At 45.0% G+C, this 27245-nt stretch overlaps 1 protein-coding gene and 1 long non-coding RNA gene across 2 annotated transcripts; both read left to right on the top strand.

The window, feature by feature from the left end:
- The first annotated feature begins 1548 nt into the window (after nucleotides 1–1548).
- On the top strand, nucleotides 1549–5224 carry LOC120699779 (GTP-binding protein SAR1A-like). The gene is made up of 3 exons (XM_039983854.1): nucleotides 1549–1917; nucleotides 3036–3167; nucleotides 4715–5224. Exons 1-3 carry the CDS (start codon nucleotides 1564–1566, stop codon nucleotides 5033–5035), a joined length of 807 nt encoding a protein of 268 aa, XP_039839788.1. The 5' UTR covers nucleotides 1549–1563; the 3' UTR covers nucleotides 5036–5224.
- Nucleotides 5225–13743: 8519 nt separating this feature from the next.
- On the top strand, nucleotides 13744–14786 carry LOC120701554. Its single transcript, XR_005686154.1, has 2 exons — nucleotides 13744–14293; nucleotides 14484–14786. It is a non-coding gene; the product is annotated as an uncharacterized LOC120701554 (long non-coding RNA).
- The last annotated feature ends 12459 nt before the right edge of the window (nucleotides 14787–27245 follow it).

Raw genomic sequence — 27245 nt, 5'->3', positions numbered from 1 at the left:
GTAATTTTGATGTTAGCACAAGTAGATGTATAACTGCAAAACGTATTGGTGCTGCTAATAGGTACGGGAATTGTTTTTTCCGATAAGGTACGGGAATTATTGATTAGTATTTATGACCATTTTAAATTTGTTATTTTTTTGTTCTTGAAGACGGTATAATGGCCTGATGAGATTGGAGCCGCCGATGGCATTATGAATATGTAGTGGTTTTGTCAATGCAGTACCATCAGTAATAATGCGGTGATGCAAGGATAGTAAAAGTAGTTAGAAAGATGGCGACAGATTTGTAAGGCCTTTTTTTAGTTCCCTTTAAAATTCCAAAATTTTACAAGATTTCCCATCACATCAAATTTTTTAACGTATGTATGAAGTATTAAATGTAGCTAAACAAAATAACTAATTAAACAGTTTGTCTATAATTTACGAGACGAATTTTTTGAGCCTAATTAATCCATGGCGGGATAATAATTACCAAATACAAGCAAAAATACTACAGTGCTTTACACCCAAAACTTTATGCATCTAACCAAGACCTAATTTTTTTTTTGCCGTAAAAAAAGCTGCCCTTGCCGATCAACTTTTCAACCTCGTGGTTGACAATCGTTGATATCTTTAAGGCCTCCTTAGTGGCCGCGCCCACATCCTAGGTGGCAACGGGCAACGACTGGAGCATTGGAGCAAGCACACCTTCCGAGGAGAGAGAGAAACATCGAAGCCTATTTTGAGTTCGATTCCTCGCGATTAAAAAAATTGTCCGTGAGACAAAAAGAAATCGCGATGTGAGAGACAAGAGAGAAGAAAGTTGCGGTCAAGCCTAACACCATTAGAGGAGGATGAGCGATTAAAAAAAAAGATCTTTCTTCTTTTCTCTGCATGCACCGCACCCACCACTGGGCACTGGAGAAGACCTAAGAAGCACCGCCTTGTAAAATTTTATATTTCCTCTAACGGAAATAATACATACAATATCGAATTTGAGGAATAAGTTCAATTCCAACCATTATTTTTACCCATTAAAAATAAACTTGTACCTACCATAGTTTTCCGTGCCATAATGCAAAACATGTTTTCCGCCGTGAGCAAAAGTAGCTCTGATCTCATTTTCTTTTAAACAAGCATTTATTTTGTAACCACTCTCACCTGTTCTGCTCCAGCACCAGCACCACTCCAGCAGCAGCCTCCAGCCACTAATCAGCCAGCAGTGTTTTTCTCTTACACCACTCCAGCAGCAGCCTCCAGTACCAGCACAGCGAACAGGGTGTCTGTTCTGCCGGCAATCAGCAACAGTGTTTTTCTCTAACATCAAATCAGCACCAGCCACCAGCTAGCCAGTAGTACTTTTCTAAATCAACACCAGCCACAGCCAGTCGAATAGAACGATAACAGATGTTAAAAAAATTCAAATATGTACAGTTGCTGCAACTGAAAACCGTACCTTTACACATGTACGTATACGTACAAATACAGTCAGGCACACAAATCCGCGTGCGCCCCCGCGGTATCATTTCCAAACCAACCAACCACCAGTCCACCACCTGCCCCCTCTGTCAACCGGGTCCCACCATGCGCCCGACCCCATCTGTCATCCTCTCGGACCTCCTCGCATATGATCCCCGCGCAGCGGCGGGGTGGGGCGCCACGTCACCATTCGCCGCCCTCCGCCGCGGGTACTCCTCGCCAAGATCCGTTAGAAGTTCCTCCCTCCTCGTTGCCGCCGCCGCCGCCGCCTCATCCTCCGGCGAGGGAGAGTGCTCCGGCGTCGTCCGGCGATCGAGTGGGCGGGAGGAGATGTTCCTGGTGGACTGGTTCTACGGGGTGCTGGCGTCGCTGGGGCTGTGGCAGAAGGAGGCCAAGATCCTCTTCCTCGGCCTCGACAACGCCGGCAAGACCACGCTCCTGCACATGCTCAAGGACGAGGTCGAGACAAAATCACTTCCTTTTTTTTTCCTGTCCCTTTCCAAACTACTGGTGTGTGTTAGTTCTTCCGGGGATGGTTGGATGGGGGAAAAAAGATGTTTACTTTGAGCTCAAAGGTCGCTGCTTTGTGGGAATTTAGGGTGCTGTTTCGATTTGAAACGACCTTAATTTTGACTTCGGCGAGGTTTGGGGGAATTCTGATGATCTGGTGGATCCGGATGTGTTACTTAAGTCCGTGCAGTTCCAGGGGGAATAGTGTTTATATTGTTTCTGGAGTAAAATTTGCAGAGCCTTAAGCGTGAATATATGTCTATGCACGCGCGTTTATGTAGGGTCAAGGCTATTGTTTCCACTCGAATTTTAGTTTTGTGCCAATAGATGTTCATTTGAAGGGTTGAGTGTTCTGGGTGTTTTTTTATGCCACAATTGGAGGTGCGGCCCTTGTGTAATTCAATAGAATATTCAAGTGCATGGCGTAGTGTGCCCTTTGTCTAAGTTTAGGAATGATGACAATTCTATCATATCCCAGTTCCCCCCAACTTTTTCTGGATTCGGTCTAATAGCACTCTGGATAGACAACGGCTAAAAACAGTAGCCTCATTGGTGAGGATTTGGAACAAGTAATTTGTTTACTTTACCTGGGTTGCCTTCTTCCATATGGCCTAAGCCTTTCTCTGAGCACTGGATACCAGGTTGATTGCTAGACCTGCAAAGGTTCCATGTGCTATTGAGGAATGCTCTGCTTCTTTCAGTTATTTGGGCATAAGGTTCCATGTCGATTTTCAGGAATACTAGGCTGCAAATTATGGGGAAAGGTTGTTTGTTTCAGTTTGATCTGGTTGACATGCTTATCTGGAGAATCTACAATTTGTCAGAAATTGAACTTTAGGTTGCTCAAAAATAAAAAAAAGGACTTTTTTGAGGTGTAAATAAAAAAGGACTTCAACTTTAGAACTATTACTCTGTGTTTGTTCTTGTCATTAAAATTGGTTCGGTCTTGCTGAAGAACTGTATGTCCTGAAGTTAAGCAGATAGCAAAGGAGAATTCTATGCAGTTTATAGTTTAACACTTCTATGTTGAAGAAGTTCGTATTTGGGATCTGCATTCCTTCTGGCAGAGATTGGTTCAGCATCAGCCTACACAATATCCAACTTCTGAAGAGCTGAGTATCGGAAAGATCAAGTTCAAGGCATTTGATTTGGGAGGACATCAGATCGCTCGCCGTGTGTGGAAGGATTACTATGCCAAGGTCCTACCTTTTTCTTCATCCTTTTGTTTTGTTTTTCTTCATGATTACTGCATAACACGTTCTTCTCCTGTGGGTGTGATGTTTGGAGATCTCAGCATTTTTCCATTTTGTACTTCTTTAGCTTGTTTCTGAAATTGACAAGTACAGGTAGCTGTGTGTCTTCTCTAGCCATAAATTTTTTAGTTGATGTCATTATCAGAGGACATTAGAATATGTTGGATGTTACTTTTGGTCCCACTTGCAACACCTGTTGTGTATTACCAAATTTTCATCAAGTTGGTCAGTGGAGCTTAGTGCATAAGGGCAGGGCTGCAAGTAGCTGATTGCCCACCACTATATGCTATGCTACCTTGGTGCAGCCATCTAATATATTGATACATATATATAGATATGAACTTTTGGAGATGGGAAATCTGCGATGGTCTTTAGACACTATGATCTTTGAAATTGTGTTAGTCTGGACTTCTGATTTTTTTCTCTGTTTTTCTTTGTCCAAGCATATACCTTCTTGCAACTAACATCCTTCTCTTCTCATCTGTATGCCTTTTTTAGTTTTCTATTGTTCTATGAGGTGGTGGAGTTGGCTTAGTGGATTAGTGGATATTCTTCTGTAATATTATAAATGCTTTATAAAGTGACTGTATGCCAATATAGAGAAACATTTGAACTAGTGTCTGGAGTTCCCTGGAACTTGGTAGGAAATATGGAATTTTTTCTTGCTCTAGGTAAAGAGGAAGAGGATTAAAAAGGTTTCATGGTGGAAGGAGGTATAGATAGGGATCCAATCCAAGGATGGATGAGGTCCATAGAAAGTCCAAATAAGAAACTGCAAATTAGGTCCCTAGAAAGTCCAAATAATAAACTGCAAATTAACTAAAAGCCTGCAAATAAAAAATTAAGTGTGAATTCCTGACAGAAGATGACAGATTTAGGTATGCGAGGCAACTAGGAGTGCCTGACAGAAATGCATTAAATACATCTTCCCTTGTGAGCATCTTCATAGGGAGAGGACTTCCCGGTTACACCATTACTAAATTCTTTATGTTACAAGGTACAATTGCTAGATTTTCTTGTGAGAAAACAAATTTCTTCCCTCCACTTCAGATATGTCAGGCTCTGAATGTCAAAATTCAACCTTAGAAGGTTCAGGGTATTAACATGGTGTTTGGATTTGGGAAATGGTTTCATAAATAGAGCTTTATTAGGTTCTAACTTTATATGTGGCAGTAATTCTTTGGTTTGAAGCATGCAATGGTTTGACAACTGGTTTTCTAGATAGGAATGTTGTCATCTTCCCAAATCATGCAATGATCCTGTGACTGATGAAACATATCCTAGGATGAGGTTTATTCCTTAGGGGGTCTGGTTTGTTGGTTTATGCTTATTACTCCTGCTGCATATTTTGCATAGCTACTTCTATATTGCTCATGGTCAAATCCAGACTTCCTAATTCACCTGATTACCGTGAACACCTGGTGGACCAGGATGTGTGTGCTTTCAAGTTTCAACATCTGTTTGCTGAACCGTCCCCTTTTCAATCTGAACAGGTGGATGCAGTGGTGTACCTTGTGGATGCCTACGACAAGGAGCGGTTTGCTGAATCAAAGAAGGAGCTCGACGCCCTCCTCTCGGACGACTCTCTGGCCACCGTACCCTTCCTGATCCTGGGGAACAAGATCGACATCCCTTATGCTGCGTCGGAGGAGGAGCTCCGGTACCACATGGGGCTGAGTAACTTCACCACTGGCAAGGGCAATGTTAACCTGGGCGAGTCCAATGTCCGTACCCTGGAGGTGTTCATGTGCAGCATCGTCCGCAAGATGGGGTACGGGGAGGGGTTCAAGTGGGTGTCACAGTACATCAAGTAGGGTTAGAACCTTAGCTTACCACAAAAGAGGTAGGGAGCTAGCTTACCTTGGTCATGGACTCGTGGTGGTTCATGGAGCCAGTACATATGTGGTCATTATGGAAGTAGCAGTACGAAAGTCTGGGATCTTGTGCTTGATCTGCCTTGGATTACAATGTGATCTTTGAAGGAAGCTTACTTTAAACTTCAATGCTGGAGCTCTTCATTTCTTACTGGAGTACTTTTTTTTTCTTTGATGGGGCGATTCAGCAGTGACTAGCTATTGGGTGCATGCATCATGTCTTACCCTGTCTATTTCATCAGAACTCCGATAAGCAATGCCGCTTGGTAAGAATCTAGCACAAATGGAGAGGAAGATGAGTATTGAACATCAGAACTAAAAAACACTTAATTAGTTGTTTCATGGCTTTACTGATGCATTGAACTGTCACTACGGGAAACCGGTAATTCGCCGTGTGTCTAAGAGTTCGCCGTGTGCAAATCATCGGGCACACAGTGAAGAGAGCCCACAGTGAAGAGAGCCTTTGCCGTGGGCCAAATACAGAACACACGGCGAAAGGAGGTTTCGCTGTGCCCTAACCTCAGCACATGGCAAACCGATTTCTTTGCCGTGTGCCACAGACCGGCACACGGCAAAGATAGCGCCACGTGGCCCGACGTTCACGGCCGGTCAACGCCGTCATATTTTGCAGTGTGCCTCCGTTAGGCACACGGCGAATCGACCTCTTTGCCATGTGCCTCGACACACGGCAAACATTAAAGTTTGCCGTGTGCCACTACCTTGGCACAAGGCAAAATAAACAAAATACTACGAACTTACTAACAATCGAACTTGTGGCTTAGAGTTTAATAAATTTCATAAAATCGAAACGTAGTCTGAAAATTATGAAATTTGTCAAGCGGTCATAATATCATGCAAGGAGGCTATGGTAAAATTTTGATTGCATTTCTCATTTTTTGACAAATGCTGCTTAACAAACTTAAGTTTCTCCGAAAAGATCTATATAGTTTCTAAGATTGTAGTTACGTCTGTACGCGAAATGATGTTCAAATTATAATTTGTGTTCCAAATTTTTTCTATAGACAATAAACCACATGAAGTAGTTCATGTTCAATTATGGCAATTTTTTGGACTTGTTTGCCATTTTTTGAATTTTTTAGTAATATTAGAATTTAGGTGAAAATAATGAAATTGAGCTATATATGCATAAAATAATGAAAATTTTTCAAAGAAGCATTTCATATGCAATGTTTAGAGAGTTTGGTAATATTTTTCAATATACATTTCATTAAATTTAGTGAAACATGTTTTAAAAATAAATTAGTTGACTACATGAAATAACAGAAATTCATTTTCTAGTCTTTGCCGTGGGTCCAGGTTTAGGCACACGGCGAAGTTTATATGTTTGCCGTGTGCCAAGATCTGTGGCACACGACAAAGATGAATTTGAAAACAAAAAAAAAGAAAACAAAATCTTTGCCGTGTGTCCTAAATTGGACACACGGCGAACTCTCGCGCACTTATTAGCTCTCTGTCTCACTCTCGCTCTCTCTCTCAGCTCTCGCTCACTCGCTCCCCACCGCCGCGCCAGACGCCCCGCCCCGCCGCCGCCCCTGCGCCGCGCCGCCACCGCGGCCCTGCCCCGGCCCCGCCTCGCCTGCGCGGCCCCACCCCGCCGCCGCCCCTGCGCACCGGCCCCGCCCCGCCCCGCCGCCGCCCCTGCGCACCGACCCGGCCCCCGCCCCGCCGCCGCTGCGTGGCGCACAGTGACGTCCCGCAGCCGCCCCGCCCCGCCGCCGCTGCGTGGCGCACAGTGCCGTCCCGCATCCGCCCCGCCCCTCCGCCCCGGCGCCGCCCCGCCGCCGCTGCGTGGCGCACAGTGCGGCCCTGCCCCGGCCCCGCCTCGCCGGCGCGGCCCCGCTCGGGCCCCGCCCCGCCCCGCCCCGGCTCTCCCTCCCCGTCCCCGCCCCACCGCGCCCGCCGTCGACCTGCAGGAGCCGCCCCTGCTGGAGGTCCTGCGCCGCCCGCCGTCGCTGCTGGAGCCCGCGCGAGGAGGTCCCGCGTCGCCAGCCGTCCCTGCTGGAGAGCCGCCCGCCGCCGTCTCCTGCGCCTGACCTCCGGCGCCATCCCCAGCCCCTCCTGCCACGCCATCCCGCGAGGAGGTTCAGCGCCGCCAGGCCCAGGCTCTCGTACTGCCGCGCCACCGCCCACGAGGAGGTACGCATCAATCTCTCTCCCCATTGTTTTCTGAACTAAATTTGTTTTATGAATGCAATTACTGAATAATTGAACCTGGATATTCTAATTTCCATTGATTAATCTAAATGAAATTTCCTCATTATCTGTGAGACTAATTTAATCCACTACTACATTTTGCTATGCGTTATGATTATTTCCACTGATGGCTGTGCTCGGTATTGCCACTATCAGAATCACACTCTAAAACTTGCAGTAAATAGTCCCGTGGCATGGCTTGCCTTTTTTAGGCTGGAATCGATAGGTCCAAAGTCTTATTTAGGCATTCATTCTAGCGCTCTGTATGTGTTTTTTTTCCTGGATTTGCTAGGATAAAATTTACCTTGTGCTGGTTAAGCAGAAGGCGAAACGCTGAAACTCTGAGTCATAAGCTCCAGTAGGAAAATGGATTTTGAATTGAGAACATATTTCAGAGAGAACTATTTGTCCTATCATGTTTCGTTGTGCTTAGCAAGTATTTAAGTATTTAAGTACAAACTACAAAGACAGTTATCTATCGCCACTTTGCTTAGTAATAAGGCAAATACAATTAAAGATGATCAATATAGTGGATGTGATTGAAATATAATTCAAGGATAGTGACTTACAATTTAGGTTTATATCTAAGTTCAATATCAAATTCTTTACTCCTGGGACCATTTGTGAGGCCAGCAAGCTCACGCTACCATTGTCTTTGGATGCTAAATCTAAATGGATTTCATACTGCTTGAGTAAGCGTCGGGTGTTAATTTTTTTTGAGTCATGACATTGAAAATTTGACCTATACTTATGTTGTAATTGATGGAATTAGATTGTAACGAGGAGGAGAGAGGAGGACAAGGAAAAGGAGGCCACGCCGCGCACATCGTCAAGCCCATAGGTGAGCGGCATAAGCAACCTCTCTTTCCGTGTTATGCATAAGCCCATAGGTGAGCGGCATAAGCCCATAGATCACGTAACTTAGTCGTCTCCCGTTCGAAAGAGATATGGTTTGAAATATGTAGCTCTTTGCATGTATGGAACCGTATGTGTTTCGAATTGTCCACGTCAATTGGACAGCCCAAGGGTGCGTAGATATGGTTAGTTTTCATGGTCAACTCCGATCCGTGCCAGAGTTTCGGCATCACCTCCCTGTTGTTCTCCGGATACACAATCTCCTTGACAGGACGTGTATTTGGAGAGCAGCGGGGAGGTGCTGCCAAAATTCTGTCTCGGCTAGGAGTGGATCATGAAAACCAACCATATCTACGAATCCTTGGGTGCAATTAGGACCTATCTTCACCTATTAGAGTTTGTTAGATATCGTGTATATGAAATCGATTTTTAAATTTCTCGCTCGCATGTTAAAGGATGGATGACCGTGAGTGGATGTACAAGGGCTGGCAGAGCGAACAAGAGTATATTGAGTTTGCTCTAAAGGTCAATGACTTTTTGGAAAAGGCATTTGATAGAGGACAGAGTAGAATGCCGTGTCCATGCACCAAGTGTCAAAATAGGATACATCAATCACAACTCACTATGGGTAAACATATTATCACAAATGGGTTTGTGGAAAACTATACCCGGTGGATCTGCTATGCTGACTTTCATGAAGCACACTTCGAAGAAGGACCTAGAGAGGAACCACCAGAGCCTACGGCAAAGCAGTATTACGACATGTTGTCTGCGGCACAGAAACCACTTCACCAGCATACCAATGTTTCTCAGTTCGATGCTATTGCACGCGTACTGGCCCTAAAGTCTGAGTGTGGCATTAGTCAAGATGGCTTTGACAAAATGTTGACGATTTTTAGTAGTCTGCTTCCGGAAGGACACATTCTTCCAAATAGCATGTACGAGGCACAAAAACTTCTTCGTAGTCTTAAGATGCCATATGAGAAGATACATGCTTGTCCGAAGGGATGCATGTTGTTTAGAAAAGAACATGCAGACGCAAATTACTTTACAAAATGTAAATCATCTCGGTGGCTGGAGGTAGATTCTTGTGATGGTCAAAAGAAACATCTCAAAATCCCCGTGAAAATCGTACGGTACCTTCCATTCATACCGAGAATCCAACATCTGTTCATGACCGAGGATTCAGCACAACAGATGAGATGGCACACAAACGGCAAACGCTACCGTCCTGAGAAGATGATACATCCATCCGATGGTGAAGCATGGAAACATTTTGACAGACGTCACACAATGAAAGCTCTGGAGGCTCGAAATGTACGTGTTGCATTGGCAACAGATGGATTCAATCCTTATGGAATGACGGCTGCCCCGTACAGTTGATGGCCCATGTTTGTTATCCCCCTCAACCTCCCCCCTGGAGTTATCTTTCAACGGCAGAACATATTCTTGTCGTTGATAATTCCTAGATATACGGGGGATAATATGAGTGTGTATATGGAGCCTCTTATTGATGATTTGCTCCATGCTTGGGAGGAAGGTGTATGGACATATGACCGAGCTACAAAGACAAACTTCAAAATGCGAGTGTGGTACATGTACTCCCTGCATGACTTGCCAGCGTATGCGATATTCCGCGGCTGGTGTGTGCACGGGAAGTTCCCTTGACCAGTATGCAAGGCAGCTATGAGGTTCATCTGGTTGGCGAAGGGTGGCAAGTATTCTTCGTTCAACAAGCACCGACAATTCCTCCCTATTGACCATCCATTCCGACGTGACATCAAGAACTTTACGAAAGGTGTCGTGGTTGATGAACCTCCACCGCAGATGATGTTAGGTGTCGCGGTCCGTGAGTGGTTACAGTCACTGAGGGTTAAAGAAGGTGGTGGTTTTGTGGGTTATGGTGAAGAACATGCTTGGACTCAGAAATCGGTCCTGTGGAGGCTCCCCTATATGGATGATCTTCTTCTTTCTCATAACATTGATATGATGCACTCGGAAAAAAATATTGCTGAGGCACTCTGGGGTACAATCATGGACATTCTTGATAAAACAAAGGATAATGTTAAGGCCCGAGTGGATCAAGCTAGTTTATGCGATAGACCAAAATTGAATATTCCGCCACCCAAAGATGGTAAGAAATGGAAAAAGCCTGCAGCTGAATTCGTCCTGAAGAAGCACCAAAGGAAAGAAGTACTAGAATGGTTCCAAACTTTAATGTTCCCCGATGGGTATGCAGCGAATCTAAGGAGAGGGGTGAACTTATCTACTATGCGAATCAATGGGCTGAAGAGTCATGACTACCACATATGGATTGAGCGGCTTCTTCCGGTGATGGTTCGAGGCTATCTCCCTGACCATGTCTGGCAAGTGGTGGCAGAGTTAAGCAATTTCTTCCGCCAGCTATGTGCTAAGGAGTTGTCTCGGGCTGTGATTGAACAAATGGAAAAATTGGCCCCTGTGTTGCTTTGTAAGTTGGAGAAAATCTTTCCATCCGGCTTCTTCAATCCGATGCAACATATGATTTTGTACCTCCCATATGAGGCACGGATGGGGGGGCCTGTTCAGGGACGTTGGTGCTACTCGATTGAGAGATAACAAAAGATCCTTCGTACCAAATGCAAAAATAAATGCAAAATAGAAACTTCCATTGCAGAAGCATACATTCTGGATGAGGTCTCCAACTACACAACAAAATACTATGGTGAAACCCTTCCAAGCGTGCACAATCCACCCACTCGTTACAATGAAGCTGAAAATGAAACAAACCTCAGCCTCTTCAAAGGGCAACTTGGAAGTGCAAGTGGTGCAACTCCTAAGGCCTTGCTCAATGAAGAGTTGCGCACTATCATGATGTATGTGTTGACCAACCTAGTGGAAGTCGAGCCGTACATACAGTAAGTTCTCAACAAATTATTTCCTCGAGTATTAACTATTCTGCATCCAACCCCCTTTACCTCTCGTTTATATAGGGAATTTACTCAACAATTCTAGCGTCGCCGAAGAGTTCCAACCCCACACGAAGTTGACACCCTTCTTAAGTCCGGTGCGGGACAAAGAGCCCCCGATTTCATTTCTTGGTTCAAGCACAAGGTATAACAAATCCTCATACTTGTTAGACATTTGAAGTTTCTTGTCCGTGCAAATAGTATAACAAACCATCATGCTTCTACTTGCAGGTCCAAAATGATGCGTCTATGTGTCCCGAGTTGAGACAAGTTGCCAATGGTTGTGCCTATAGGGTCTTGTCAATCTCCGGTTATGATGTCAATGGATATCGCTTTCACACAAAAAACCACGAGCAGAGTCGGCCCAATCGAAGAACCACAAATTTCGGAGTTTGTACGACAGCCTTGATGGGGTCGAGTATTATGGCATAATTGAAGAAATATATGAACTCACATTTCATGGTTGCAAACCTCTTAAGCCTGTCATATTCAAATATTCAAATGACATTGGTTTGATCCTAACGAAGTGTGACGGACCCCTCATCTCAGCCTAGTCGAAATTCGCCAGTCATCAGTGTATCCAGGAGATGATGTCTATATTGTGGCTCAACAAGCCACGCAAGTTTATTATCTCTCATATCCGTGCAAAACCGATGATCGCCTTACGGGTTGGGACGTGGTGTATAAGGTATCACCACACGGTAAAGTACCTATTCCAAATAATGAGGATTACAACATAGACCCAAACACATATGACGGGGAGTTCTTTCAAGAAGATGGGCTTGAAGGGCATTTTGAGATAGACTTAACCGGAGTGATCGAAATGGAAGTACACGATGATGAAATGGTTGATGACGAGGACGCTGATGAGGAGGTTCGTAATGCGAAGGACCTAGAATTACTTGAGAGATTACAATTAGGCGATGACAATGAGGATGAAATTCCACCTTTAGAGCACGGGCTTGAACTTCTCGACTTGCGTGATAGTGATGATGAGACATATGATCTAGCTAATCCCGATGAAGATGATTATTTCTAATACATGTATGATCCATACTAATTGATTTATTAATGTTACTTTTTAATTATGTCGTATTTTTTTTCTTTCTCTTTATAAGATCGTTTTGTATATATGTGCTGATTGGTTTACTATTTTTAATTGCAGGTGATTGAAGAAAGATGCCGGGCGGCGGACTTCAATGATCTGTCGCCTCACTGTACAGAAGAATGATGCCACAGTCGGATGCTGGTGAGGGCTCTGATAGGAGTTCCGGGTTGGGGCGAGGCAAGGGTCGAGGGAAGGGTGGAGGCAGGAGGCGTCGGGAGCCTTCGCCTGTACCGCCGTCTGAGGAGGAGGAGGAGGAGGAGGAGGAGGAGCCTGCCCAGGAGCAGGAGCATGAGTGGGAGGAGGAGGAGTGGCAGGCGGACGCGCAGGAGGAGGAGGGGGGGGGGGGAGTCGTCTAGTGCTGAGGAGGAGGACACGGCCGAGGATACCTCTACGCCGACTATCTGGTTGCGAGGTTCCTCGCAACTCCCAGATAGGCCGATACCTGTTGCCTTGCGCCCGCTGATTCGACTGTGCGGGGATATGTAAGTAATTTGACATGTTATTATTACCTTTTTCATTTCCTAACTCGAAAATTACAGTACAAACTAATATTTTCTCTTAATCAATGGTTGCTGGAGTTGGGCTGTCCTTAGTGGCGGTGCTCACAAACGCAAGGTCAACAACATCCTGGGTCTTTTGTGCAGGGAGCACTTCCTAGGCCTAGTCCACTATCTAGGATGATACGAGCCGGCCTGGACGTGGGACCACTACATCACCGCCAACAACGATCAGATGGATTGGAGCGGCAGAGCCTTTGAGAACAAGGCGGAGGGGGTAAAGGGCGAGCTCTAGGTAAGTTTTTTCCGCCAAAAAAATGGTGAATACGTCACATTCATTCAATATTTTTTCAATGATGACATGATCCATCGTCTTTATATGTAGAATTTTAATAGGTGTGATGAGGGATACGAGGAGCGGGCGGCGATTGTGGCTGACAATCGATGCGTTAAACTCGTCAAGGACATGCATTACGAGGCGCAAGTCCAGTGCGTCATCAACTTTTGTGCATTTTTCCTAAAGCAGAAGATCGAGAAGCCTGAGGCGAGAGAGTTGAAGCTGACCCGAGAGGAATACTTACAGGTAAGTTTAAATTTATTATAAGATTAAAACATCGTTAAATGTCTCTCTTCTTACTTGTCATGCATTTGATCACGTGTAGGTTCCTGCATGGTGGTGTCGTAATGATACCATGTGCTGGGAGCGCATAGTGGACAAGTGGTTCGACCCGGAGTGGCAGGAGAAGCACGATGGTGGCCGTCAGCGGCGATTGCTGATGCCAGGTCAAGCGCACCATCAAGGCAGCCTCAACAATGACGAGTACAGGACTAGATGGGTACACACTACACAGACTCATTTCTCTAATCTAACGTTCAATTCAGCATAATTTGTAATCAACTTCTTCCTTTTTCGCAGTCGTCCTCACATCAAGGCCAGGAGTGCACCCCGTTCGTGGGATGGGCTCTGGCCCGCAAGGGCAAGGCGACATCCAACATCACCTACAACCCTGACAACCCGCACTCAGCGTACAGCAACCCGTCCGTCCACAGTCGTATCCAGGCGTACACAGAGATGGGAAGACAGGTCCATGGGCCAGACTGGGATCCGAGGACCCAGCCCCTTGATGGAGAAGTCATTATGATGGCGGGAGGAGGCAAGAAACATGGGCGCTACTATATTGGCGACGGCCTTGTAGACACAGCCAGCACTCCCACCCTCTCCCAGATTCGAGCGAGGAGCACGGCCAATAGCTCGGCCATACGCCCACGGCTGTCCGCGTCGCAGCTCCAAGTGCAGGAAATTCAGGTTATTTCTTATTTATTCATAGTTCGTTCGTTTTGTACATATATTTGATTTGCATTGTAACATTGTCATGAAATATTGTAGAACCAAATGCTAGCGCAAAAAGCGGCATACGAGGTGGCGTTGGCCGAAGAGAGGAGATTACGACAAGAGAACGATCAGAAGCAGGCGGCCGAAATGGCCCAGATGTACAACTACATTCGAAGTCTTTTTGTCCAAATGGGTAATCCCATCCCAGCCTTCCCTCTGGTTACTGCTCCTACTACTCCTCCGGTGAGTATCTTGAAAACCCTTTAGTTTTTTTTGAAGCATTAGATACTTAGAGAACTTTAGACTTAGAGATTGTGACTTACATTACTCACTTAATGATTTAGGGGACCTACATATTTAGACTTGCTTAGATTATAACTTGAGAACTTGGTTTTTGTCTCACCTGCAATTTATTGTCTTACATTTTTTGCAGAATCTATCGGTGGCATCGAATACGCCAGACTTGTCGCCGGGCATCTCACCGACGCTCTCACAGCAGTTGTTCCCACCTCAGTTCGGCGGCCCACCACCGTTCGACGACCCACCACAGCCATAAACTTGTTTATTTCAATATTTATGGACTTGTGAGCTTCTGGATATGTATTTGTGAACTTCTGGATATGTTGTGAACTTGCAGGACTTTGCATTGGACTTCTGGATGTGTTTGAAGTTATTTGTGGCTAGTTGTGATATATATATTGTGATATATAGTGCCTGTGACGTTTGTTGTGATATATATGTGATATGTAATGACTGTGATATATATGTTGTGATATGGTGTCCTTTATACGTGAAAAACAAAAAAAAATAGAATTTGTTTGGTCACTTTGCCATGTGCCAGGGACTAGACACACGGCAAAGTGATCATTTGACTAGCCCTGGACACCAAGTTCGCCGTGTGCCTAGGCCGTGCACACGGCGAACTGAATATAGTTCGCCGTGTGCCAAGAACAAGGCACACGGCGAATCTTACTACTTTGCCGTGCGCCGAAACCAAGGGCACACGGTGAAGCTGGGAGCGTTGCTGTGTGCCTGTCGTCTGGGCACACGACGAAGGCTAGATGTTCACCGTGTGTCCACGGTGCAGGCACACGGCGAACAGCCGCCGACGCCGTCAGCTGGCCGTGACGACGTCTGCTTGCTTTATTTCGCCGTGCGCCTATATATACACACTGCGAATAGGTTTACCGTGTGCCCGACTTTTGGCACACGGCAAACAAGGTCTTTGCCGTCCCCATGGCTGCCGTCGGCCACCGTCGGCGAAGTCTTCGCCGTGTGCCTACGGGTCTTTGCCGTGTGCCTCGGGCACACGGCGAACTCGTGGTCTCCGGTAGTGTGTGGTAAACAAACGGCACCCCGACTGCTCCAGAGCTTCCCTTATGGATGAAATTTTGCTCATTGACTCCCCGTCGATGTAGCACACGCCCTGGGACTGGCTGGTACCAGCTTCCCGGCCGGATCGAGCAAGGTGAACTTGTCCTCGCTCTCCTCGCTAGAACAAAATCTGCATTTTTCTTTCTTTGCTTCTTGCTGCGAGCCTCCGGTTCTATGCAAATCGATCTCTTTTCCCTCACGAATGTGTAAGCTATCTTTTAATTTTGCCTCTGGTCAGCTCGAGGATGGAATTACCATGCCTCAAGAAAGTTCTGATATTGATTTAGCCGCAGGCGACAGTGGTACCCCACTGGCAAACCTGACGAGGAGGACAAACCTCAGGAATGTGTTGAGCATGCATGCCTGTGGTCAGCTTGAAGACGAAATCATCATTCCTCAAAAAAGGTTCAGATTTTGAGTTAGCAGCAGGCGACAGTGAGTGACGCGCGCTCCACCAATGAACCAGCGGGACAAATCTCATAAAGGTGTTGAGCTTGAGCATGCCTATGTTTAGAGCGAATATAAGCCTAACATGCTTCAAGAAAGTTCAGGCCTTGGTGTAGTAGGATGCAGATGCAGAGGGAATGGTCCTGTTGGGTGTCAACAAAAGGACATCATGGCTGACTGCTCTGCTAATCTGATCATGGAGTCTTGTGGTGCTGGTTTTGATTACTTTGCCAAACCGGCCTCTAACACTTGTGGTGGTATGCTGCTGGCTTGGAGGCTAGGCACATGGTCGGTCACTAACCAATTCATATGGTCGTATAGTTTAACAGCAAGGGTAACTCTGTTACAGAGTGATGTCTCTTGGTGGTTAACCTGTGTGTACAGTCCAGGCAGACTGTGAGAAGATCGTGTTCCTTGATGAGCTCAGGGATGTTCGCACCTCTTGTGACGGGATGTGGGTACTCTGCGGTGATTTTAATCTCATTTATCAAGCGGAGGGTAAGAATAATCAGCGGCTCAATAGAAATATGATGAACCGTTTCCGACGATTCATCAATGATACCGAGTTGCAGGAACTGAACCTTAAAGGGCGCCTATACACCTGGACAAACGAGCGTGAAAGGCCAATGCTTGAGCGACTTGATCGTGTCTTCTCCTCGGAGGATTGGGTACACGACTTTCCCAATCATGAGCTGTCGGCACTTGGGACGGAATGCTCTGATCATGCCCACTTGATGCTGAGAACTGATTGCTCCCTTCCTCACTTCAAGAGATTTCGTTTCCAGAACTTCTGGCCCAAATGTGAAGGGTACCTGCAGGTCGTTGAGGAGGCGTGGCGTGCTCCCTTGCCGTGGGCGAGTACTGAGGTCGATGCGTTCAGATGTTTGGATTTCAAACTACGTAATACGGCTAAGGCATTGAAAAGCTGGAGCGCCAAGCACATCGGCTCGGTTCGTCTGCAATTGGCCATTGCTAAGGAAATTGTCTTGCAGTTGGACCACGCTCAGGATTTCAGAAACCTGGCGCCTCATGAACTGGCACTGATGAGAAGGAAAGCTAAACTTTGCTCTTTGGGATTGGCCTCGCTACAGAGGACTTTGATCTGGCAGCGGGCGCGCATATCATACTTGGCGGAGGGTGATGCTAACACACGGTTTTTCCACTTGCAAGCTTGTCACCGCAGCCGCAAGAATCACATTACTAAGCTGCGTGCTGATGATGCCATTTTGTTCAGAGATGGCCGAGGCAGCTTTTAACCATTTTGATGCTATTTTGGGCTCTGCAGGGCAGCAACTTAATAACTTAAACATGGACGAATTGAACCTTCCTTCTATTCATGCTGAATCTCTTGATCACTGCTTTTCAGTTGAGGAAGTGTGGCAAGCCATTGCTGACATGCCCACCGATAAAGCCCTGGGACCGGACGGGTTTACCGGTCTATTCTATCGAATAGCCTGGCCGATTATCAAAGACGATGTCATGAGAGCTTTCAATGCCATTTGGTCATTGGATGGTCGCAGTTTTTACTTGGTAAACCAGGCATATATGGTGCTCCTTCGTAAGAGACAAGATGCGTCCCTCATAAGCGATTTTAGACCCATCAGTTTGATACACAGTTTTGCTAAGCTGTTCAGAAAGGTGTTGGCAAGGCATCTCACTCCTCTCATGCACAATCTGGTCAAGCACAACCAGAGCGCCTTTATTCGTTCACGGATTATCCATGAGAATTACAGAGCTGTACAATTAACACCAAAATTGCTGCATCGTTCAAAAATTCCAAGTGTGCTACTTAAGTTGGATATAGCCAAGGCCTTCGACACTGTCAACTGGCGCTTTCTATTGATCATTATTCAGCACTGTGGCTTCACCAGGAGGTGGCGGGACTAGATTTCTCTTATGCTTTCGTCGGCAAGCACCAAAATCATTTTGAATGGGTCGCCGGGGAGAAGAATTTGTCACGCTAGGAGCTTACGCCAGGGCGACCCGCTATCGCCCGTCCTCTTTGTGATCGTCATGGAGGTCCTATAAGCTCTTCTAAGATTAGCTGTTGAGAAAGGTCTTCTACGGGCACTTCATCCCAAGGTCAAAGAGGGAACTTTCCTATATGCCGATGATGTGGTCGTCTTCCTGTCGCCTATCGAACAGGATCTAGTGCTCACTAGACTAATCCTCAAATTTTTTGCGGGGGCGTTGGGCCTTAAGATAAATCTGTCCAAATGCCAGGTTTCACCTATCCAATGTGATTTGGAAGCTTCGGTGACACTTCTCACTCACTTCCCAGGGAAGTTTGACCCGTTCCCGATACGTTACTTGGGTATTCCACTTGGACTGAAGAAGCTACGCAAGAGTGATTTGCAGCCCTTGGTTGATAAGGTGGCGTGCAGACTCCCACTTGGAAGGCTGGCCTCCTGAACTGCGCTGGGCGGATTGTTCTGATCAAGAGTACTTTGTCAGCCAATCCGATACATACGGCGATGGCTGTGAAGATCTCTCCATGGGTGATCAAATTCATCGACAGCTACCGCAAGGGTTTCCTATGGAGTGGGGCCGAATCAGCTAAAGGCGGCCATTGTCTGTCGGCATTGTGGACCTACAATGTTTTGGGTACGCCTTACGCATGAGATGGTTATGGCTAAAGCGTACTGATGATTCTCGTACATGGTGTGACCTCCCCGCGGAGACAGAGAGTGTGGTTGAGGCGATGTTTCAGGCGTCGATCTATGTCGAGGTGGGAAATGGCCACAAGGCACTGTTCTGGACAGATCGATGGTTGCAACGACAGTCTGTATCTGATCTTGCTCCATGCCTAAGCAATGCAGTTGGTCCTCGGATTAAGAAACAAAGAACCGTCGCGCAAGCGCTGAATGGGGACACCTGGGTTCGGGACATAACCAGAGCCTTAATTGTCCAGGTAATTCTGGAATACCTCCTCATATGGGATCGGACGAGAGACATACAGCTTGATGACAACTTGATGGACACAATCTGTTGGAAATGGATGCCGGACAGGGTGTTCACTACCGCTTCTGCGTACCAGTCCTTCTTCATCGGTCAGCACCCGGTTGAGGGAGCTAAGCTCCTCCGCAAGATACGTGCGCCAGCAAAATGCAAAATTTTCATTTGGCTTGTGCTCCATGATCGTTACTGGACAGCCGCTCGAAGGAAGAAGCATGGGTTACAAGATGACGACACTTGTGTGCTGTTAACTACCTATCTGTTTACGAGAGAAGTTTGGTTTCGCATGCTGCGTAGACTTGGTTGGGACATGTTGGCGCCGGACACCGAGTCCACTTTCTTTGTTACCTGGTGGCCAGCGAGGAAACAAATTTCAAAGGAGAGAAATGATAGGACTTTCAATCAACGAGTGCGTACGGTTGATGATGTACTCATTTGGGTGTACGATGAGATTGTTGCTTGGTTTCAAGCAGGGTTTAGGTGCCTTGAGCCGGCAGTGTGTAAACTAGGTAGGCTTCCGGGTCGCGCAATGGGTGTCGTGTAATCGAGTATGTCGGTTTGTCTTGAGTCGGTTCTTGCTCTGTAACTGACTCTTTTGTAACACTTCTCTTCACTTCTTAATGAAAAACGTACCCAAGCACGGTCGCGAAAAAAAGGACATCATGGCAGAACCAATAGGAAATAAATGTTTTAGGGATGAAAATAAAACCAATGAAAGTATCGTTATAAGCTGTGGTGACAATCTTTACTTTTTTTGCTAGCTCCATTAATTGTAATGCTGAATTGTCAGAGAAAAAGAGATGTGTGACTGAGCAAGTAAAATTGAACAGTGTCCCCTTGCCATATGATTTGGAAGATCATCCACATGGTTTGGGGGAAATCCCTCAAGGAGACCTTGACATCTGGTGTGCATAATCTTGGAATCAGCAACAATGAATCTGATATCCCATCTGGTGTTGAGTCCATGGAAAGAGAAAAAGTCTTGAGACAAAAAAGTGAAGACAGATCGCGAGAGGTGACGAGGAACCATATGGATATAGCTGGACGGGCTTGTGAAAGCAGCAACAATAGAACAGATGATCCACATTGTGTTGAGTCCATGAAAGAAGACTCAAGAGGCCAGCTCCCAATAGCTGTAGTAGTGTTTAATCCGCAATACTTGCAAACTGCTTTAAGACATCATCTTCCTCGAGCAATTCTAGCTCATTATACTCGCTCCCAAACTGGTGACCTCCTCCTATTTGGCAAATTAATAAATTAAAGGTGACTGTGAGGAACTGTTTCATCACCACGACGTCTGACACGGTCTCGGCCTAGTTACCCAAGTCCACGACACGCGATGAAACTCCATTGAGGGGGCTTCGTTTCATCGCCGGATCCGGTGTGCTCCGCGCCCGCCGCCGCCCGCACCCTTCTTCGCGCGCTCCGCTCCCGCGCTCGCCTGTTCTGTTTCCCGCTTGCCAGCGCCGCCTCCCCCAACCCCCACCCTCTTCGTCTTCCAAAACCCCGCGCGCGCCCCACATCTCCAGTTCTCTCTCTCTCTCTCTCTCTCTCTCTAAACTCACAGACGCGGAGCACCACCCTTCGACGAGAGACCGTTCTGAATTCTGATGGACGCCTGCACTCGCAAAATTCTATTGCTGATCGCTATATGGAGCTCCTGCTGCGTGGTCCGTGTCTCATCCGGCGGCACACCCCCGTCCGCCGACTCCATGAGTAAGCACGCAGCTCAACTCAATCTCCTCGTTCCTCTCTGCTAGCCACCTCCGTCCTTCACGCTAGCAGGCAGCCACCCGCAGCTTCCGGCTGTAGCCAGCAGCCCCGCTCCTCCTGCGCCCTCGAGCTGGCGCGCCGCCTCCCCGCGCGGCGCTAGCACCGTCCGGCCGGTGGCCGCCCGCAGCTACAGGCTGCAGCCGCGGCTGCTCCGCTCCCTCACCTGTGCGCCGCCGCGCGCAGCCCGCGCGGCCGGCTACCGCCGCCCAGCCCAACGACGCCCCTCGCGCACGTGCAGGTGCAGTCGCGCTCCTTCCGGCCGCCGTAGCCCGCAGCCCTCATGGCGGCCGCCGCCACCTATTGTGCGTACGTGAAAGCTAGGGTTTATCGGTGGGTGCTGGGCCGTACGTGGGCCGTCCTACTAGATCGTTTAGCATTATTTTTGCTTGTTTTTGCAATATGAATATAAATTTCTATATTCAATTGAACACCCTTAATTAATGTGGGCCCACCCCTGTTAGAGAGAGAGAGAGAGAGAGAGAGAGAGAGAGAGAGAGAGATATTAAAATTAGGGTTATTGTACGTTGTAATCCCCTGCTGCTGTTGCCTTATCTCCACTCAACCCGAAGCAATGTAGTATAATCCCCGCATAAGGCTCAGCACTACAATCACCAATCCATTAATTACATACACCAATTTAATTCTATTCTCTTACATTTCGTTCGCGATATACAGGGCCCCCGCGCCGGGTGAAGCTGGAGAAGGCAACGGCGGCGAGCTTCTGCCACATGATCATGGGAAGAAGCTGCTGCAGCTCCGACGAGGAAGCGGCGCTGCGGGAGGACTTCGACTCGCGGAGCACCTCCGACGTGGTCCAGGACACCATACTCAAGAACATGCTGTGCCAGGTATCCGCCCAGTTTTCGTCTTCATAGTAATAATAATAATAATATCTGCCTAAGCGCACCCGATCCTTTTGGCGAAGATATCCCCGTGTCTGTGTTCTTCCTTACTAGCCAAATGCCAAGAACATGCTTGTTTTGCGCTTCCTTTCGTTCGTCACATCCAGCTGCTCCGCTCATCAAGGCGACCCATTTCGCAGCACCGTGCAGCCGCCGGCGACGGCGCGAGAACGTCCATAACCCAAACCCTAGATTGAAATTTTCATTGCATCGACGTGGGCCGTTAGATTAATTTAGATCTAACTGTTCCAGATATAATATATGTCTAGATACATAGCAAAATATATGAATTTAGAAAAATCAAAACGACCTACATTTTGAAACAGAGTCAGTACGTAATTTCGTGAAGTCTATAGTTTTGGACAATTTAAGCAATCTATGATCTATATCTTAGGAGCGGCCTAATGTGTTCAACTGCTCATTGCCGGCTTGCCCATTTAATGTTAGCCAGATCACGCACTATGTGATTGCACGTTACGGGCTTGAAAAAATAATTTTTTAATTTAACGTTTAGAAGGAGATGATCGATCTATTGTTTTGTTTCTAATAAGTACCAACTATATATACTCGCATAATTAACATTAGCTACTTTCTACTGAAGTTTAACTTATATTTACATTCTTACAGAAGTGCTTCCCCTCTCCATTGCGGACCACGTGCACCTCTCCCTCACCGTCGACCTCTATCGGCCATCTCACAGGCAGCATGGCTGGGATAGTAAAGGGCTTATTGCTAGGGGTATCACCGGATTAGTGACGACGGCCATTATTGCGATCTTGAAAAAGTGCTTCCAAGGAGGTGGCGCTGCTGGAGGAGAGACACCCGCGTCCTAGCCCCAGCAGGTGGTCGACATCAACAGCAGTTAATTTCGTTTCAGGCTGAAATGGAAAACATTAACGGCATGGCCGCGGCGAACCAAGCTTAGCCTATTTTTGTATTGTTTGTATCATTGTATGGTGGTGGACTACGCTGTAGTAGCGCACAGTGAACTGTACTCATTTAATTTATTGCAAACTCCAAATTTTGGTGTCTCAACAATTTTGTTGTTACTGTATAATTTGTGGGCATTAATTGATCTACTTTTTTCTTGTGAAGAAATGAAACCTCTGGATGATTGGATCGGAGACACCGATATATCCCACAAATCACCTCATATCTCTAGGCCCATGCAAGTCTCGCTCTCCCGATCACCACTCGAAAGAAAAAAAAAATAAAAATTCTCCCACGTCCCACGCACCTCCAATTAACGAGCTAGGTCTACGCGCAATCTCTCCAAATTAATTCGAACGCATCTTTAATTTAATACCCTGGGCAAAAGTAGAACGATTGAAGCGGAATGAACTGTTCAAAACTGTTAGAGGCGACCAAAAGTTTGGCAAATCGCGGTCGATGCACGCTGCCAGAAAACGGAGCATGCGTAGAGATGAACGGTACGTACGTGGACATCAGATCGACCTCGACGAGTGTTTGTTCGAGTTGGAGGCAGTAATATAATTGAATCCGGCCGGTCCGGCCAGAAGTGTCGAGCTGCAAAAGCGACGAACCTGCCTTGCGCCCGGCCGGATCTCTGACCCAATTAAATAGCGAAGGCGAGGGGCAAAGGTCACTTACACGATTGATCGAGGCCGTCGCTCCAAGCAGCTGGCGCTCGAGATCTGGCGTGGCGGCCGCGGTATTGTCGATGATCACCATAACACAAGGCCTTCTAGCAGGTGCTCTTGTCGATCTTGTGGCACAACTAGCTAGTTCATATGCATGCCCAAAGGCCACAAGTGCAGGGAGATCAGCTACAAACGAGAATACGGTAGCTGCGGCGGCATCGCCTCAAGCGGAGACTTGAGAGGCTTCTAAGTAGTTGCTCGACTTCCTTTAGTTCCAACCAAATAATTTGTTGGCTGGATGACACCATAGCACCTAATATCCTATGTAGCTTCTTCGATATCTATTGGTGAGGGAAAAATAATATCGATGCATTTTTAGTTAATTAGTTTGAAGTTGTTGCTACCTACCTTTGCTAGAGTGTTGACGGAGTAACGGTGGACCGGATTGGCCTACATCTTTATTCGCATTGTCGATGGATGCATGCATTAGATTAGTCAGACTGTATTAGACGACTGTATCAAATAAATGGTTAGATGTAAGTGTGTGTGCGCGCGCGCGCAATTAATGTCCTTCGTCAACCACCGTCACATGTTCACAGCTAGGTTGCAGAACAGCTGGGGCAATATGTAACCGTACCCTTATCATCACTTCATCTACTCCTGAATAACAATAATCTCCATTTGCAATTCTTTATTTGCAGAAACTAATATGCTTGTGGACCAGACTTCCTAATGTTAGATTTAATTAACCATAGACATGATCTTAACTTAGCCTAATCATGATCACTAATTAAAGTTAATGCGGAAATCTTAGATAAACTGACCAGAACCTTTCGATCACATTATTGCCTCCGCAGACGTAGCAGTAGGGTTGATGTAGAGGTAGATCGAGAGACACCGTGCTTCCAAACCTTCCAGCACCTTAGAGATCGGTTAGGTTAGGGATACGCTAACCTCGACGGCTTAATTCGCGAGTAATCGCGCTTAGGGAAAACCAGGGGTCTTCCCTTGGTTATATAGTGCTGTAGGCTTGGGGCCGGGCCCTTAAATGGGCTGAGTTTGCCTCCCGATCAATGACAACTAATATGGATTAATATTGGATTAGGATTGGGCCTTTCGGCCCAATTAGATCTTGACCGAGGTCAACAATTCCAACATTCTCCCCCTTGACCGAATGTCAACAACTTATTCTTTATAATGTTCAAAACATTGATCACGTGAAGGTGGATACACATGGATCAATAATCTCCCACTTAATCGAACAATCTTAATCTTAAACTTAATCTTTTGTCCACCTTATGTTCACACTTAATACCATAGCAAAACCCAGTAAATGAGTCATTGGCAAACATTACAGAAAAACCAAGACACCATTAACCAAAGTCCACTACAGTACCTCGATACCTCGATAGAACACTTAACTTATTTTGGGAGTTTATTTATTCGGCCTCATCCAGAATCACATTTCATGTTTATCATCAAATCCATACTAACTTTCGCGAAAATAGGATAAGAGATAAAACCCTCAATTAGTCATGTTGCTAGCAATTTTACTTAATGTATTAAAATGACTTGATCCTGGGACCCTTTATTCACAACATAATAGTTTAAATATCAATGGCTTGACACCATCAATCAAAAGTTGCTACTTTAAGGGAATACTGTTATTAAACAGCGATATTGATTCAAAACCAATGTTAATACATTAATATTACCAGAATATATTGCACATGCCTGCCTAAAACATGTTATACAAAATTGGCCTTAATTATGCCAATATTGTTTTAGAGCTTTCTGCAGAATTGCTCATATATGTAAGAGTGAAAGACATAAAACTAGTTGTGCACATTTATATCCATACACTCTTACAAAATGTTATCTAAATAGTACCTTAATTAAATAAGTATGTTATTTTGGTGTTTCTATCTTTTAACACCTCTTCCAGTGGACCTCCCCTGGACTGAAACTAATAAAGTTTTGTCAAGCATTCTGGCTTGTCATGCTAAGTCAATTACTTATAGGGCTTAGCATAGAGCTTCAAAACTGAAATCTTAGGAACGTCTTCCTATTTATCTTATTCTTAACTTCATTCTTATAACCAAAATTTGCTATATCACGCAAACAGAACAGGTATGGCTGTGTATGCATTCACATGTTGTCACTTTAGAGTCTTTCTTAACATACGCCCTTTAGTGACAAATCTCAACACTCACTATGGTCCCATCTTAGTATTATGCTCCCCAAAAAACTAGGAACACATTCTTACTTTAGTCAGCTTATGGAGAAAATATTCACCTTAGAGTATCAGGATAATTATTAATCCACCTTTACTTTATAAAATGAATCATAGTTAACCATGAACTTAGCATCTTAGTTTCTTTTGGAATCACATTTCAAAACTTGTAGACCCATTACAGCCTATTGCTTTGACTCCATCAGAAAATTGCCATGATATGAATTGTTCAAAATTCACATCCATTAATCTTAAAATAACTGAGGCTATTACTTTTGTGCCTAAAACTTAAATTATCATTAAACATTACATATCTCTATCATGGTTAAACAACTAATGTAAATCCTCGACAGAGTTTGGATGAAAATTGGAGAAATGCTTATGGCACGATATATATATATATATATATATATATATATATATATATATATATATATATATATATATATATATATATAAATAACTTATCCTATATCTCATTAAGATTTTCTTCTCTATTTCCTTCCTTCTTTATGAGCTTCCATTGAATTCTGAATAATCAAAATATTAGAAGTGTCGGCCCTTAAACTTATCTGAAATAATTCACAACGGTAGCTATTTTACTATTTATCTTGGCACGACAAAAAAAACTATACCACTGATCAGTTTTCTTTGCTAACCTAGCCCACCCCAGCGGTGGCTAGTTAATGAACTAGAGTAGCAAAGCTATGATTAAATGTTCATAAAACAGCGGTGGCTAGAATCATGAACACAACCATACTTCAATCATCTCTGATCCAAATTGAACTAATCCACAACAGCGGTGGCCAGAAAATGGATAGAACAACAGGACCTGTGAAAATTATCCCGTACCCAGCGGTGGCCAGAATAAAGAACAAAATCACACTTATTTGGGACAATTGGCATTCCCATCACAATGGTATTTGAATAATCATGTCTTAGCATGATAAAGTTGCTCTTAAACTAACTTAGTAATCATATACAATGAAATGCAAATAAGCGCATGATAATAACCCTAAGTTGGTCTGATTATAATCACGCAATAAGTAACAACTTGCATCACCGGTGGGGAAAACAAGCAAAACTTAGCTGAAACTCATAATCAAAACAAGGGTGGTCAGATTTAATTACATGTTTACTCTAAATAAATTTTCCCATTGGTTCCATTTATTTAGAGGCATCTCATAGTATATTGGTATATAAGCACCCGCTAGTATTTTATACTTAAAACTTTATACTTAATTTTGCCCATGAGCTTATGAACAATGAAATATTACGGAGAGATTTATAATAAATGTATCTTACAAGAGTAATTGTTTACTAGCTTTATTAATTGGAGCATCTTATGAATTGATGAGACACTCCACTCTCCCCTTCGAATTTGTGGTCCAAATGTGAGTGTGCCACATATTTGACAAGGTCTAATCACTTAACTTATCTCATCTAATTCTCACGTGTTAAAAAATATTCATGATAATATTATGAAAATTTCTCTTGTAGAGAAACAATAATAATAACTTAAAACTTGATGATATAAAAGATAATCACTTAACTTAGAGAAATATACTCATTAATATTGAAACGAAGGTTTCATCATAAGTACATTGATATCGTCAAACTTAATGTTGAATCTACTAACTAATTCTAAAAGAAGCTCTCTACTATATGAACTTCAACTTATTTCTATCAACTAATTCTAAGAAAAAACTCCCCCGACCTTATGGATCTCTTATAGATTGATTAATATAATGCTCCACACATGAGTCGGAGAGATTAATTCCAAAAAAAATCTTAATCTTATAAGCTATGTCCAACATATAATGTATGTGCTTTGCTAATCCACCATGCCCATTATAACGTGCAGTGGTTAATCTATTGATGAGGTAACTTACACAGACTTGCCTATGACT

The sequence above is a fragment of the Panicum virgatum genome, chromosome 3K (assembly GCF_016808335.1).
Source record: "Panicum virgatum strain AP13 chromosome 3K, P.virgatum_v5, whole genome shotgun sequence".
Classification (NCBI taxonomy): domain Eukaryota; kingdom Viridiplantae; phylum Streptophyta; class Magnoliopsida; order Poales; family Poaceae; genus Panicum; species Panicum virgatum.
The sequence above is the reverse complement of the archived record's forward strand: the minus strand, read 5'-3'. Positions and strand labels throughout refer to the sequence as shown.

Excerpts from the sequence above, each read along its gene's own strand:
- LOC120699779 (XM_039983854.1), top strand. The coding sequence starts at position 1,564 with ATGCGCCCGACCCCATCTGTCATCCTCTCGGACCTCCTCGCATATGAT. Across the intron at positions 1,918-3,035 it reads TGCACATGCTCAAGGACGAG|AGATTGGTTCAGCATCAGCC; the intron begins GTCGAGACAAAA and ends TCCTTCTGGCAG. Across the intron at positions 3,168-4,714 it reads GGAAGGATTACTATGCCAAG|GTGGATGCAGTGGTGTACCT; the intron begins GTCCTACCTTTT and ends CAATCTGAACAG.